Consider the following 16,149-nt stretch of genomic DNA (forward strand, 5'->3'; position numbering starts at 1 on the left):
TCAATAAAACTAATCAGTCAAATATAGGACAAGTTGTATACTTTCCACACTTCGATAACAATCTATAAATAGACAATGTTATAGTTTTCTATATTTTAGAATCTTATTTTAATCTTTAAAGACTACTAGACTAGCCACACTTTTTTTTTTTTTTTTTGAAAAAGAGCAGCCACAACTTTTAATGTATATAAAATATAACCTCTTTTATTATGATATTCAAATTCATTTGATGGCTACAATGCTAATATTATATGTTATTAGCAAAATAAATGCAAAAGTTTGGGCTAACAATAGAAAGTGTTTGATCAACTAATCTAGGAAGGAATAAATTGTTTATTTGTATTAGGATGAAATACATTTGGACTCTGCAGCTGAAAATAGTCTGTCATGTAAATATTGAAATATACGAAATTTTAACAAATGCGTGCTGGACGAGATATTCAGTATTTATGAATAATGCTGACACAAATCATATTACAGCACGACATAAAACTTATAAATATCCCTTTCAAACAAAAACTTCTATACGAGTTTGGCATCACAAAATTCACCAGAAAAAAAAAAAAAAAAACTTGAATCTTGGTGTTGGTGAAAACTTGCAGAGTTTACAGAACATACATGCACAATTGAGCAATCAAGATAAATATGGCATTGATACAAAAAGGCACTTAAGGAGCCTTGGTATTTCTAGTACCAGTGTCTCCCCAAAAAGTTCAATCTGTAGACCAGCGAAGCGTTTTATTAATGATACTTTCTTCGAAGTTTCAACCCTTGAGAGAATAAAAATGATGAAGTTGGAGAATAGTGACCCTAAATAAGGAACCAAATACCCCAAAGGAGGGCACAAGAAATTGCTGTATAATCACCTGGAGATCTATGTAATATAATATATTATATTAAGCTATGAAAGGAGGAACTATAGACAAAAGTCGACATCCATCTGAGTTACAGGTTATCAATTTTCTTCTTGTACTTGGTGCATGATCTATCACGATCGTGCTCAAATGCACACTAATCAACATCCATATCATCATCCTTTTGTCCTCTTGTCTCTGATTCTTTGACATCCTCTTGGTTCGAGAATGAAGGCCTGGGTGGTATCAACTGTTTGCACATCCTAAAAAAAATTCGATAAATGAAAATAATAAACAGGGAAAATTACTAAAGGAATGAAGGTGAATTACAAGAAGCATTTTTAGAGACATTGGTCTCCTGTGTGCAGCATCTATTTGGAAAAGTGTTAAACAGTTTTTGTCAATGCTAACTTGACTAGAGAAGCAGAACTGTTGGCAAACACAGGAGTTAGTGCATCATTAGCTATGACTCTCACTATTATTAGATGCAAATTGTTGTGGTGCAATTGTGCTAAATCCCCATGATAGGTATAATTAAAAACACAAACCTACAACAGTATAGCTGGCTTAGTTTTAGCATACTTATAGGCTGAATCCTACAGTGAATAGATCAAAATTCAAGTTACTTGTTAACCAAGATGGGCGTGAAATTTCCTGGATTCAGTGGATTTCTGGAGGGTAGCTCTACAGCTATATCAGAAAGAAAAAATGATGGAATTGAATTCAGGTAGGAAAATAGCTAAAAATTTAAGTCAACTTAATAAGCTGCTCTTCATGCTTCAAAATTGATTTCCTATGAATTTCATTGGCTACACTGTTTTCCTTACTCGGTAAGGGCCTCGGTTTTCTCCGTGATGTGACTAGACCAAAGTATAGGATCAGCACTCTTGGGTAGCGAAGCCTGCTGTTGGGTTTTTTCTCGAAGCCACTGATGTGCTTTGCAGCATTCTGCCCATACCTTTTAAATAAAAGACAAGCCAATCCATCACCTTTTCTTGAGAATCATCCAAACAGCATAGTTTAGCATTAAAAGAAAAAATCATTCATCAAAGTGAACCATACGGCATCTTTTTCGGCATCTCTTTCACCAGATGGAAGTGAATCTATAGCATCCCGACACTCCACTATGCAATTTGATAGGCCCCGGGATGCCAGTGCCCTTGCCTCTTCATCATTATATCGATTTTCAATTGGATTCACCATCTAATGAAAACATTAAAAAGTAAATCGATTATCAACTGTCACCTGTTGGAAGTAAGGTTTTCAAGAATTAAAGCAAATAAACTAAATTAACCTTTTTCAAATCCTCTAATTCTCTAGTATAAACATATTCAGACTCATCATCTCCTCCATCATAAAGCCATTCTTCGGTTTGCTGCAACTTACTGGAGATCTCTTCCTTTTCAGAATCAGTGGCAAAACTCCGAAATTTATTCAAAAGCTGTTTAGATACTTATGAGCCCCACATTGATGAATTCAATTGAGAATAAGGTGCGCAACACTTATCACAATCAAGTAAAACAACATTCAGTCAACACATGAGAATAGAACAGTTTTGAAACTTCATGGTTCTTCGACAAAATGCGGTAGAGCCTCACATCTTGACTATTACAGTGAGTCATATAATTTTCAAACAACACGGAAAAATACATTGGCAAACATCTGACAAACAAAAATGGCATCAGATATTGACTCAAATTTCCACAAAAAAAGATCGCCGTATTTATGCAGAACCAGACTGATTTCATGAGCCGACCATGTTGAATTTAAACTATGTTTGTACTGACCAATTTGATCATGACCTTTTGCAAGCAACTTCATCAATCAAGCAGGCATGTAATAAAATCAGAGGATGCAACAGTTAAACTTAGAGCACAAGGAAATACCTTATTTCGTGTTTCATAAACATACGACTCCAGTGTGTTTTTCATATCTTTCGTACGCTCCATTATAGTGTCTTGCTGGGTTAGCTGAAATTCTTTTTGTTGAGCTTGTGAGAGCTCACCCAACATCAATCCACCATACACATTCTCCACAATGAATAAATTATGTCTATTAGTAACCTTTAGCATCTGCGTTGCATGATCCTGCATGGCAGTGGAACACTTATTTAACTTTCGAGTATTACAATTACAAAAACTGGAATGACCAACATGCTTAAACTAAGGTTGTCAAGATTCTTTGCTTACTCACAACAGTTTTTTTTTTTAACAAGTTAACAGCACAAGAGAACCGTAAACATACATTGAACAACTTTGCACCAGAAAAATTGCACAATCAATTTGTATCTCATCAGATATTAATTTGCTTAAAATGATTAACCAGTGGAATCGAAAGATGGTTCACCAATGCTTGCAGGCTTTCAAAACAAAGGTATACCGATTTGGAGTCTGAAATCAATGATTATGTGCAATCAGCCTCACCTCAAGGAAAAACAGCTTTATCTTAAGAATGGTGATTATGATGATGATTTATGTCAGCTTGTATCTGCTTTAATTTGACCACAAATCAAGCATCCACAAAGAATTCCATTAAAACAAGCTCAATTATTGATCTGATTGATGTAGTAAAAATAAACCAAAAAATAAGAATGAGACTAAAAGACTAGGAATGTTAAGTACATTCGACTTCAAAAAATTTGAGGTAATGTGTAAAAAGCTTTTCTAAATAAATATAATAATGGCCAATTTGAGTATAGTTAATAATATCCACACAAGTAGCAAGAATAAAGGTTAGTCATACTATTTAGGTAATATCACAAAGTTCCAATGCTTAGCCGTCAACCGTTAGCTAAACAAACAGAACAGATGGCAGATATAAACGATAAAACCGGTAATGTTAGAGGAAGAGTAGTATAGGCAAGACCAAGTCATGAAACAGCTGGGGAAACGCTAACAGCCCAGGAAAGAAACCCAGATTACAATTTTACTAAAAAAAGATCCAAGACCCAAATCAGGGGAGCACATAGTTAGTTATGCTACACATACGCCTCTTGTCATTTTTCATTTTATTTGTCACTTCAACAAAGTTCAATACATTGCAATTCTCTTTTTATTTGCAATGTGTGTGATCAAGACTCAAGAGTTGAATTATTTAAGGTTTTTCCTTGTGATTGAGAGTTTATATATCAGTGGTCATATACGGCACCACTTCCAGAGCTTAAAAAGTGAAAACATTTTCAATTCAGTAAAAGATCATTCACCAAGTATTTCCACTTTAATTTTTTCCAGCTGGACTTACAGCTAGGCCATCTGCTTTTCCAAAATTGTCTTGATTGTGTGGATCCACATTTTCGAAAACTACAGGATGACAGTTATTTAAAGTAGAACCATCCAAATGATGCTCGATCAGCTGCAGAAGAAACAAAGTTTCCGATAAATTGGCATCAGATCTTCTAAATTTCTAGCTTCATAAACTCATTGGAATAACACACCACCACTTACAAAAGCAGAATTTATGGTAACAATTCCATGTAGGTTTAGCAGAACTTCAATTTTGATCTTTGCTTTCTCTGAGTGAGAGACTTTGTCAGGTGCAATCTGAAACTGAAGGAAAATTATGCAAAAAAGAATAAGATATATTGCTGAAATAAATTTAAATAGGCTAAGAAAACGAAGAACTTCAGTCTTGCGTAGAATTATGATAAGATGGAAACAGTATCACGAAAAGGGAATTCACAGCGGTTTTGCAAAGTTTTCAGCTAATTTGGAATTCAATGACCAGCCAACATTTTAAACGGTTTTTCAAGTATTTCCTTGCCTGCACGTACAGCATTTAGGATGTTTCAAATCAATGACTAGTAGAAGAGGCAAGATTCTCATAATATGCACAAGAAAGCTAAAATTCCTTTCCTATCACTGTTTAATCTTTCATTTATGATTGGTACAGGTCAACCATTCGAAGTCCCAAACATTGTGTACAAGAACAAGTTTTAAAAGTTTAGCATAAGTGAATAAATTTAGCACCGCTGCAATCCACTAATACAGTTTTAAGAAGATAAAAAATAGTGCATGGGAATATATCAAACTTGAAGAAGTTTATACATATGCAAGATGTGCTTGTACATTTTTTTATCTTTCCACATAAATTCATGGCATAAATGTTAGGAAAAATCATCTAATGGTTCAACTGTGGAGAATAAAGGTTACATTTCCCACTTTCAACTTTCAAGGGAAAGTAGCATTCTAGGAGCAGAAGCAGACAATGATTAACAAACATTAGGAATATTTAATTCAGATATAGTCATGGAGTATATTAGATTCTTCAGTCAAATACATAATTTGATAAATCAATCGTCAGAATTCTATTTGCTTCGTTGAGGAAAATATTACTGCTCAAATAATAATTCAATGCTCTAGAACTTTTTTCTAATCAAGCTATCAAGTCAGTAATAGATCCTTCTCTCTTACTTGCAGTTCAAAGGCCCTAAATTGATGGAGGTGGCTTAAAAACCTTCAAAGTTCTTCATTTCACAGAGGTGTGGAATATGACACTTGCGCACATTACCTCTCAAAAGACAAATTACCAGCAGCATGAGTTTACCTAGCCGAAACAACAGAAACCTCAAGCAGCCCACATGCTGATAATTTAATACGCAAAAACATTAAGCCATACTTGACACAGCTTAATAACATATATACCTTAAAAGAACTGATTCTGGTGGTTACGCCAGGAGGTAGTTCTTCCTGATTTGTATATAATGCTTCTATGTCAAATACATCATTTCTGTGCAAAGTAAACATCTTTGTACTGGGAAAAGGATTTCTCCTGGGAAACAATGCTTTTTTCGTCGATTTGCAGAATAGTCTTTCATTAGATGCCAATCCAATCGAGAATGGGAAGCAATCTTCCACCTGAAAATGTAATGTGCCAATCTTTATTGTGCTGTCAAAACATGGGAAAAGTGGTATAGAAATTATGCTGAACATGTTCTGCTCTATCTGAACTCTTGACTAAAGGGCCATAAAGCGAGCCACTATCCGGAAAGGAAATCAGGCCTACATACCACTCTATCAAGTGAGAGTTTTTTCTGCTCATTGCGTTCAAAAAATTCATTGCAAGGTTAAAAAAGCAGGTACTTTAAGACAATGGTTGGATGTGACGACATGCATACCCTTATCATGTACCTCGATATTTTTTATCATGTTTAGAAGAAAACTTATTCCAATATTTACTTATTAGATGTGATCTTCGGTCAACCAACAGGCTCTTATTAAGAACAAGTGACTACAAGTCCTTTAAAGACGTGAATAAAAAGCAGGAATGCATAAAAGGAAATGATTCAATTTAGCAGAAAATATACCTCATACTCTCTCGCACGGAATGTGGAGCTAAGCATCGCGCATTGCACGGCACAGCCAAGAGCCACACATTCACTGGCATTTATTGTTCGGCGAGCCTCCTTTCTGAAAAGTGAATTCAATATTTTTGTAATGGCAGGTATTCGAGAACCTGATCCAACAACTTCAACAGTATGAACCATTTCCACAGTCAGACCAGAATCAAGTAAAGCCTTGTGGCAGGTAATCTTAATCCTTTCCAGTAAATCAGATGATAGCTTCTCAAAATCATCTCTCGTAATGTATCCCCTTACATCTTTCTCTTCCATCAAGCATTCGACATTCAGTGGTGCCTCGGGGTTAGCACTTAACACTTTCTTCAGTTTCTCACATGCCGCTCTCAACCTCATAGAAGCCCGGGCATTAGCATATACATCAATATTGTCCTGTTCCCAGAACTGAGTAGCGAAATATCTAAACAGAATCTCATCAAAGTCTCTTCCTCCTAAGTTATCATCAAAAGCATGTGATAGCACCTTCATAACCCCAGGCGAAAATGATACGGCAGCAACTTGTGTATCGCTATGACCAACATCAATGAAAACAACATTTGTTATCCTATTGCTCTGAAAGTCAGTCTTATATATACCATAGCCCAGCGCAGTAGCGGTGCAGTCATGGATCAACCTTAACGATGTCAACCCGGCAATTTCTGCAGCACGCAAATATGCACGCCTCTGCAAATCTGTGAAGTAGCTTGGTATACCAATCACACATTCGGTAATGTGTGTCTCAAGATTCTTTTCTGTAACCTGCTTTAAATGAGCAAGGAACATTGCTAATATCTGAATTGGTGTGAAACTTTGTATTTCATTCATGTATTGCAAGTGAATCAAAATTCCACCATCGGGGCCCTCAGATGCCTTGAAAGGAAACAATCTCAAGTCATTTTGCACGGTGGATTCACTAAATTTTCGGCCAATCAATCTCTTGATTTGATAAATGGTTGATTTTGGGTGCATGGTTGCGGAGGCAGCTCCAGCAGAGCCCAGAAACCTCTGCTTTTCACCAAATGAAACCACTGTTGGAGTTTCCCTTTTCGACTCATCATTCAGCAACACATCAATCCGGCGTTGCTTAGCAGCTGCTATCACACTGTTCTCGTTTCCAATGTCAAACCCCACCGCACTCATCTGAAGCTGAAAGCCCGATCACAGAATCCTCAAATTTCAAGTAAACACGCAAAATTCTATTCCATTTAAACGAGCTCTCAAACCCATATTTACGAATAAATCAAACATATCCAAACGAAAACGCACTATTATTTGCATGAGATTGCCTAAACACGACGAACTCTGATTTTTTCAGAAAATCGAAAATTGCAAACAAAAAATCGAAAAGACCAAAAAATTGACTTCGCATAAAAATCAAAGCATTACATAAACTGCGCTAGTAACAGATACGAGACGCACGATCTAACCCAACTTCATAAGTGAATCGCAACGAGTACATAAGAATCAAAGAAACTGAAACGTACCTCTGGATTGCAAAAAGTTGACCAAGATGGTGGGAACCCTAACAAAAATGGAAAATAATATTAGATATGGAATGGATAAGAGAGAAAATCTCCGAAATTCCAGTGCTGACAAATTTTGTTATGCTTAATCACGCTGCATTCCATACACAGAGCAGACGCAGAGCGTAGATTATTAAATTTGTACAAAAATTAACCTCTTGCATCGTAGAATATCACTCATTTTGAACCTCGAATAAACCATATATTTCCAGATTTAAAAAATTACTTTCACATTCCAATAAATTTTCATACCAGAAAATTTAAACATTAAAAAATTAAAATTGCATTGCCATGGTGCTCCCAACTCAATACCATGTCAATAATAATCAACATATCACATTCTCGCTAATTATGACATCGATTATATAGATATTAGTTCTTTAAACTAAGCGATTTTCTCATATCTCTTAAACTATAATATAATATAAGGTATCGTCTTTAATCACATTTATCCAAATTATCAATCGTTTATCTCTTTTTCAACTACTTTCATTAACATGTCAATCTAAGATATGTTAAATTGGGGTCGTGTTTGGTTTCTTCTTTAGATGACTAAACCATGTTAGATCTCTCTCTAATCTTATCCTTTACGGAGATACACCTAAATAATATATAATCATTTAATTTTTAATTTCATCTTTGCGTGTTTTGTCATACATCCATCTTAACATATGCATCTCTGTTACGTCATCTTATGCATATGTAATCTTGTAGTAGCTCAACATTCTGAATCGTAAAACATAGTTGGTCGAACAATAATCTTATAACATTTTTTTTCAATCTCAGAAACATTCTTCTATGACACAAAACTCCTGATAAATATTTACTAGCTCTACGATAGAAACACAATATGCCTTACTTCCTGCATCTTATGTGTCTATCCACGTTTGACTTCTACATACTTGTCTCATCAAGAAAATTCTTATAGTAATCCCTCCACTTAGCTTTATCTTGTATTAATACCATCTTCAGGTTGATACATCTGATATTGTTCGAATATTTAGTGTGTCGATCTCTGGCCTTCACTATTTTAAAAATGTTTTATTTCCATCTTTTGTACTTAGCCTATCATACATATTATTATAAGTTTTTTCTTTAGCATCTTATAATGTTCTATTATTGAGTCTCTTAGCTTGTTTATACAACTCATATGATATACAAAAAAATGTTTAAAATTAGCTTAGCATCTTATCAAAAACTATGTTTTTATATATACTAGTACATCATCCATGCAAAAAAATGAATATGTTTAATTATTCATCTGTGCACAAATATTAAAACGAGTAAGTACGAGCGTTTAAATAATTATTTAAAATTAATAGTATAATGAATACTATTGATTTTTTATATAAAATATTTTATACCATTTGAAATCATATTCAAATAAGAATAATAATTCCGCCATAAAATTGAAGTTCTAATAATAATATTGATATATAAACGGTCAATATACAAAAAATTCACGATGTCATGTTCACAAAAATATGGAAAAACAAAAATAATATATAAAATTTTATAGTTTATTTAATATTTTAAGAGTGAGTCTCATGTGAGACCGTCTCACGGGTCATAATCCGTGAGACGGGTCAACCCTACCCATATTCACAATAAAAAGTAATACTCTTAGCATAAAAAGTAATACTTTTTCATAGGTGACCCAAATAAGAGATCCGTCTCACAAATACGACCCGTGAGACCGTCTTACACAAGTTTTTGCCATATTTTAAATAGTATGGAGAATTAAATATATAAAAATAACATATACAAAAAATCTTAACCAAAATTATATGAAAAAATACGATCAATGCAAACTTTTAAGATTGTTATTTACACTTCACTTTTTTCTGAAATACACTAAGTATTTTTTTACTCTAAAATGCTTAACATGTCAATGATTTTTTAAAATATTGATATTATCAGACAATTTCTTTTATATATTTATTTTATAAAATATAAAATATATCAAAACTAATTAGCAAAAACTCTTATGAGAATGTATCGTAAGTCAATTTATGATATTGATTTTTTACTCGACCTGACTAATAAAAAAATATTGTATATGTTAAAATTATTATTTTTCACTCAAGATACTGACCAAGTCGACTCGTCTCATTAATATGGATATGTGAGGCCATCTAACTGAAGACTTATTAATAATGTTGTTAGTATTTTTTTTCTTCAAAAATATATCGTAACAAATTTTAAGATAGTTTTTTTAAAATAATAATTATTTTTTTATTTCTAATATTTATTTATTTAATTTAATGAATTGCAAAAAAATTGCAAATAATTGAATTGTTCATCATCATTGAGTGTCACCGTAGATTTACGTTTCTCGAATAAATCTGTCTTTAATGAAATAATAAATATTTGTACTCTTATTTTTAATGTAATTATTACTTTAATTACATATATAAATATATTTTTGTTTAATGTTATTTTAAAATCAATACATTTAAATAAATATATGAGAAATATTATTATTCTTTAAAATAAATAAATTAATAATATTAAAAATTGAAACATTATTAAATGTAACATTAATTCATATTTATTTATTTTTTAACATAAAATTTTTGGGCGTAAACTTACTGTATATAATAACAATTCTACTTTTATATGTTTTTATATACTATATAGACATAGATACATAGATTATGATTCAACGTTGGGCCTTCCTTCGTTATGATGATAAACCACAAGGCCGAAATATTAGATTTATTTTGTGTGGGGATATATGTTCATGGAGAACGAATTAGCTTCATTTTTACAACATAATAATGATGATAAATGTCAATCAATAACTAAGAAATTACAATAAAGACAATTTAGAAGTCCATAAATAGTATTCGATAATCGAGATGTCTCAAATTTAGATCGGTTAATCGGTCACTTAAACTCATTTTGAAGTATAATAACCTTGAACAATTGAGTTAATTTGTTTTTGGTAGATGAAGCGCTTACTATTAAGTTAAAAATTATACATGTCAACCAAGATACAACTTTATTTATTTATAATTGAGGTAATGAGAAGCACTTATTGAGGTTAAAGGATCGGTATTGACATAGACTAATTTCGGGGATGTAGTGTCTATTGGATCTGGCTCATATTTCTTATAGACAACTTTATTTCCCACGATGACCACAGGGGCGAGTGGAATTGGTTCGGTAGGCATTATTGTAATTATTTCGCTAAAATGATGGTCATAAGTTTGAACACAAGTTACGCCCACCAGTCATGATAATTTGGGAAAAAAACTAGAAAAATGACGACAACAGTACAAATCAATTAAAACAAATATGATATAAAATATCGTTCAAAAATAAGCCTATAGAGCTGAAAAGCATATAAAACAATTGTATCGCTTGAAACAAAGACAAATTTAACTGTAAGATCATGATGTACTTATGATTGTTAATACTTATGGCGTGACCGAGAAGAGAAACACCCTATAAAGGTAGACTGGATACATCAGTATCAGCTAAGTGATCGAAACAGCTAAGCATAAATTTAGCGCATAAAAAATTAAAATTTATTATAGGAGATGAAATTATATCTATATATATTATATCTAAAACCACAACATTATAAAAAATGCCCAGTGTAGGCACATCCCACCCGGGTATGTAGCCCGCCCCTGGCGACCATGTCCTTAACAAGAAAATATACCTGTTAAATCAGAGTCTTATTTAGGCCCCCTAGCTACAGATCAAGCATGCGACGTATGAGATTTCGCAGATCTAGCTACTCTCTACTCTACACTTAACCACATCCCCCCCAAAAATTAGAATAGCTTATTGAGTTTTAACTAAGACTTACTATTTCACTTGTTATGATCAAAACTTACTATAGGTCAAAATTATAATTGTTAGCCAAAAGACAACATTATGTCCTTATAGTTTTGGCAGCTCAGAGTGTACCTACTTGGGTCTTATGGGTTGGGTGTTGTTAGGGCCATGAACGGGTATGTCTCCAGCATAGACAATATTATTTATCAAGATTTGATGTCACTCTTTTACGGCTCATCTAACCAACCAATTTGAACGACGCAATGTTAACAGCTTGACGTAAAAGAACTTCCCAAGAGGTTACTCGTCTCAATAGTGCTACCTCATACACGGTTAACCTAACATTTTTATTAATATAAAACATAACGATGAGATTTGAGACTTTATAGTTATATTTTTTTAATAATCAATATATAATTAAGGTAGCTACTAAATTACACACATACACAAAATTCAATCAAATTTGAATCCAAAACTTTACAAATCATGTCTACCATATATGCAATTTCGTATGTAGTTTCTAAAGAATCGTAAATTGTTAATCTATTTACGATTTTCTTTATTGGTAGCATTTCGTTTATGTATAAATTTTTATATTTTGATAACTATTGCTACTAATTATTATTTAATGGCTCTTGAAAACACAATTTAGCATATTCTTCAAAAATCAAGTTGATTGTAGTAGCACATTCAATGTTAACAAAACGACTTTCCTTTTGTATAATACAAAATCATGGGATGCAATCAAAACAAAAGATATTTCGACTTATTTAGATTATTTAACATATTGGCAAATTAAAGTATGCAATAAATGAGGAATTATACATGTTTTTATTCGGCATGTTAAAAATGATGAACCCCAAATTATGATATAGCATATTTATTATCGAATTCTTCGAAAAAACCATTATATATTCACTCATATATTTATCAATTTTTTTAAAAAAATGAGAAGCATAATAACCAGGAACAAACCTTTTCACTGCGTAAAAATGGGATCCCACAGACTAAGAAGTCCATAAATAATATTCGAGAATCGAGATGTCTCCAATTTAGATCGATTAAGTCGGTCAATTAAACTCATTTTGAAATATAATAACCTTGAACAATTGAGTTAATTTGTTTTTGGTAAATGAAGCACTTACTATTAAGTTAAAAACTATACATGTCAACCAAGATACAATTTTATTTATTTATAATTGTGACAATGTAGAGTGTATTTATTTGGGTACTAATAGGTCGGGTTGTTGGACCTCTGTTCGACTAATGAGTTTGGGATGTATGTGCCTATTTGTTGGTGTTGTCTCATGACCATGTCTTTAACAAAGAAAATATTACCCGTTAAGATCAGATGTCATTTTTTTCTGTCACACATAGCTAATCAGATCAAGCAGCGCAACGTCTGCAGCGCGGAGTACGAGAATTTCTCAGGAGGCTACTCATCAGTACTACTCTCACTCATACATACTTAACCCAACATTCACCCCCCAAAAAATATAGAAATATGCCTATTGGGAGATTTGAACTCATGAACTCGTTCTGATACTACTTGTTAGGATCAATCACTTATCATTAGGCCAAAAACTATAGCTGTTAGCCAGAGAACAACATTATTTCCTTATAGTTTTGGCAGCTCAGAGTGACGTACTTGAGTTCTATGGGTTAGGACCATGAATACGGGGAGAAACGGGTCTATCTGCTGGTGATGTCTCATTTTCTACCGTCGGCCATGTCTCCAGAACAGACAATATTATCGATTAAGATTTAATGTCACTCTTTTACGGCCCACTTAACTAACCAATTTAAACGGCGGCTTGACGTAAAAGAACTTCCCAAGAGGTTACTCGTAGCAATACTACTATCACTTATACACGATTAACCTAACATTTTTAGAGTAGGTCTCATGTGAGACCGTCTCACAGATCATAATCTGTGAGACGGGTCAACCATACTCATATTCACAATAAAAAGTAATACTCTTAGCACAAAAAGTAATACTTTTTCACGGGTGACCCAAATAAGAGATCGTCTCACAAATACGACCCGTGAGACCGTCTCACACAAGTTTTTGCCACATTTTTATTAATATAAAACATAACAAGATAAGATTTGAGACTTTATTGCCATATTTTTTAATAATCAATATATAATTAAGGTAGTTACTAAATTACACACATGCACAAAATTCAATCAAATTTGAATCCAAAACTTTACAAATCATGTCTACCATATATACGCAATTTCGTATGGAGTTTCTAAAATAAATTGATACTTTCAGATTGCCATGAGACGGGTCAACCATACTCATATTCACAATAAAAAGTAATACTCTTAGCACAAAAAGTAATACTTTTTCACGGGTGACCCAAATAAGAGATCGTCTCACAAATACGACCCGTGAGACCGTCTCACACAAGTTTTTGCCACATTTTTATTAATATAAAACATAACAAGATAAGATTTGAGACTTTATTGCCATATTTTTTTAATAATCAATATATAATTAAGGTAGTTACTAAATTACACACATGCACAAAATTCAATCAAATTTGAATCCAAAACTTTACAAATCATGTCTACCATATATACGCAATTTCGTATGGAGTTTCTAAAATAAATTGATACTTTCAGATTGCCATGAGACGGGTCAACCATACTCATATTCACAATAAAAAGTAATACTCTTAGCACAAAAAGTAATACTTTTTCACGGGTGACCCAAATAAGAGATCGTCTCACAAATACGACCCGTGAGACCGTCTCACACAAGTTTTTGCCACATTTTTATTAATATAAAACGTAACAAGATAAGATTTGAGACTTTATTGCCATATTTTTTTAATAATCAATATATAATTAAGGTAGTTACTAAATTACACACATGCACAAAATTCAATCAAATTTGAATCCAAAACTTTACAAATCATGTCTACCATATATACGCAATTTCGTATGGAGTTTCTAAAATAAATTGATACTTTCAGATTGCCATGAGACGGGTCAACCATACTCATATTCACAATAAAAAGTAATACTCTTAGCACAAAAAGTAATACTTTTTCACGGGTGACCCAAATAAGAGATCGTCTCACAAATACGACCCGTGAGACCGTCTCACACAAGTTTTTGCCACATTTTTATTAATATAAAACATAACAAGATAAGATTTGAGACTTTATTGCCATATTTTTTTAATAATCAATATATAATTAAGGTAGTTACTAAATTACACACATGCACAAAATTCAATCAAATTTGAATCCAAAACTTTACAAATCATGTCTACCATATATACGCAATTTCGTATGGAGTTTCTAAAATAAATTGATACTTTCAGATTGCCAAATAAATCTCTCCCCCCCCCCTATGGAGTTTTTAAAATAAATTGATACTTTCAGATTGCCAAATAAATCTCTCCCAAATAAAAAGTAATACTCTTAGCACAAAAAGTAATACTTTTTCACGGGTGACCCAAATAAGAGATCGTCTCACAAATACGACCCGTGAGACCGTCTCACACAAGTTTTTGCCACATTTTTATTAATATAAAACATAACAAGATAAGATTTGAGACTTTATTGCCATATTTTTTTAATAATCAATATATAATTAAGGTAGTTACTAAATTACACACATGCACAAAATTCAATCAAATTTGAATCCAAAACTTTACAATTTAAAACAGACTTTTCAAGTAATTAAATATTATTTAATGGATGAAAACGAGAAAATTTATAACCCCGATCCATGCAGTAACATTATTTTCACTTTGAATTGGTATTTTTTCCATCCCCATTTTTGTCAAACAATACTTAGTCTTGGTCAGTTTATTTGTGAAAATATATGTATAGCCAAAAGTGCACATCGTAAATTGTTAATCTATTTACGATTTTCCCCCGAATCGTAAATTGTTAATCTATTTACGATTTTCTTTATTGGTAGCATTTCGTAAGTAGGTTATTTCTTGAAAACACAATTTAGCATATTCTTCAAAAATCAAGTTGATTAATGTTGCAGCACTTTCAAAGTTAACAAAACGACTTTCCTTTTGTATAATACAAAATGAGTGAGTCTCATGTGAGACCGTCTCACGGATCATAATCTGTGAGGCGGGTCAATCCTACCCATATTCACAATAAAAAGTAATACTTTTAGCATAAAAAGTAATAATTTTTCATAGATGACCCAAATAAGAGATCCGTCTCACAAATACGACCCGTGAAACCGTCTCACACAAGTTTTTGTCATACAAAATCATGAGATGCAATCAAAACAAAAGATATTTCGACTTATTTAGATTATTTAACATATTGGCAAATTAAATTATGTGATAAATGAGGAATTATATAAGCTTTTATTCGGCATGTTAAAAATGATGAACCCGGAATTATGATATTGCATATTTATCATCGAATTCTTCGAAAAACCCATTATATATTCATTCATATATTTATCAATTTTTTTTAAAAAAATGAGAAGCATGATAACCAGGAACAAACCTTTTCACTGCGTAAAAATGGGATCCAACAGACTACCTGCTTAATCACGGTATAATGAACTGAAGCACCCCCCCCCCCTCTCGTCTGACTTACAGAACAAGAACGAGAAAGAAAAGTACTTGAAAAGACGAGAAAGTGCATATGTTAGAAAC

The 16,149-nt window shown here is 32.6% G+C and overlaps 1 protein-coding gene across 4 annotated transcripts; it reads right to left on the minus strand.

The window, feature by feature from the left end:
* Window positions 1-626: 626 nt before the first annotated feature.
* LOC140829037 (heat shock 70 kDa protein 16-like) lies at window positions 627-7,955 on the minus strand. 4 transcript variants are annotated; one of them, XM_073191984.1, is made up of 10 exons: window positions 7,671-7,950; window positions 6,157-7,332; window positions 5,495-5,707; window positions 4,298-4,393; window positions 4,095-4,205; window positions 2,741-2,941; window positions 2,149-2,295; window positions 1,917-2,057; window positions 1,682-1,812; window positions 627-1,117 (listed from the first exon to the last, which is right to left on the minus strand). In XM_073191984.1, exons 2-10 carry the CDS (start codon window positions 7,324-7,326, stop codon window positions 1,012-1,014), a joined length of 2,316 nt encoding a protein of 771 aa, XP_073048085.1. In that variant the 5' UTR covers window positions 7,327-7,332; window positions 7,671-7,950; the 3' UTR covers window positions 627-1,011. The 4 variants fall into 4 exon arrangements, with proteins under 4 accessions (XP_073048085.1, XP_073048084.1, XP_073048087.1 ...); XM_073191983.1 differs by having other exon boundaries at window positions 4,298-4,399; window positions 7,671-7,946; XM_073191986.1 differs by lacking the exon at window positions 4,095-4,205 and having other exon boundaries at window positions 7,671-7,955.
* Window positions 7,956-16,149: the final 8,194 nt, after the last annotated feature.

This window comes from Primulina eburnea, chromosome 4 (assembly GCF_022965805.1).
Source record: "Primulina eburnea isolate SZY01 chromosome 4, ASM2296580v1, whole genome shotgun sequence".
Lineage (NCBI taxonomy): Eukaryota > Viridiplantae > Streptophyta > Magnoliopsida > Lamiales > Gesneriaceae > Primulina > Primulina eburnea.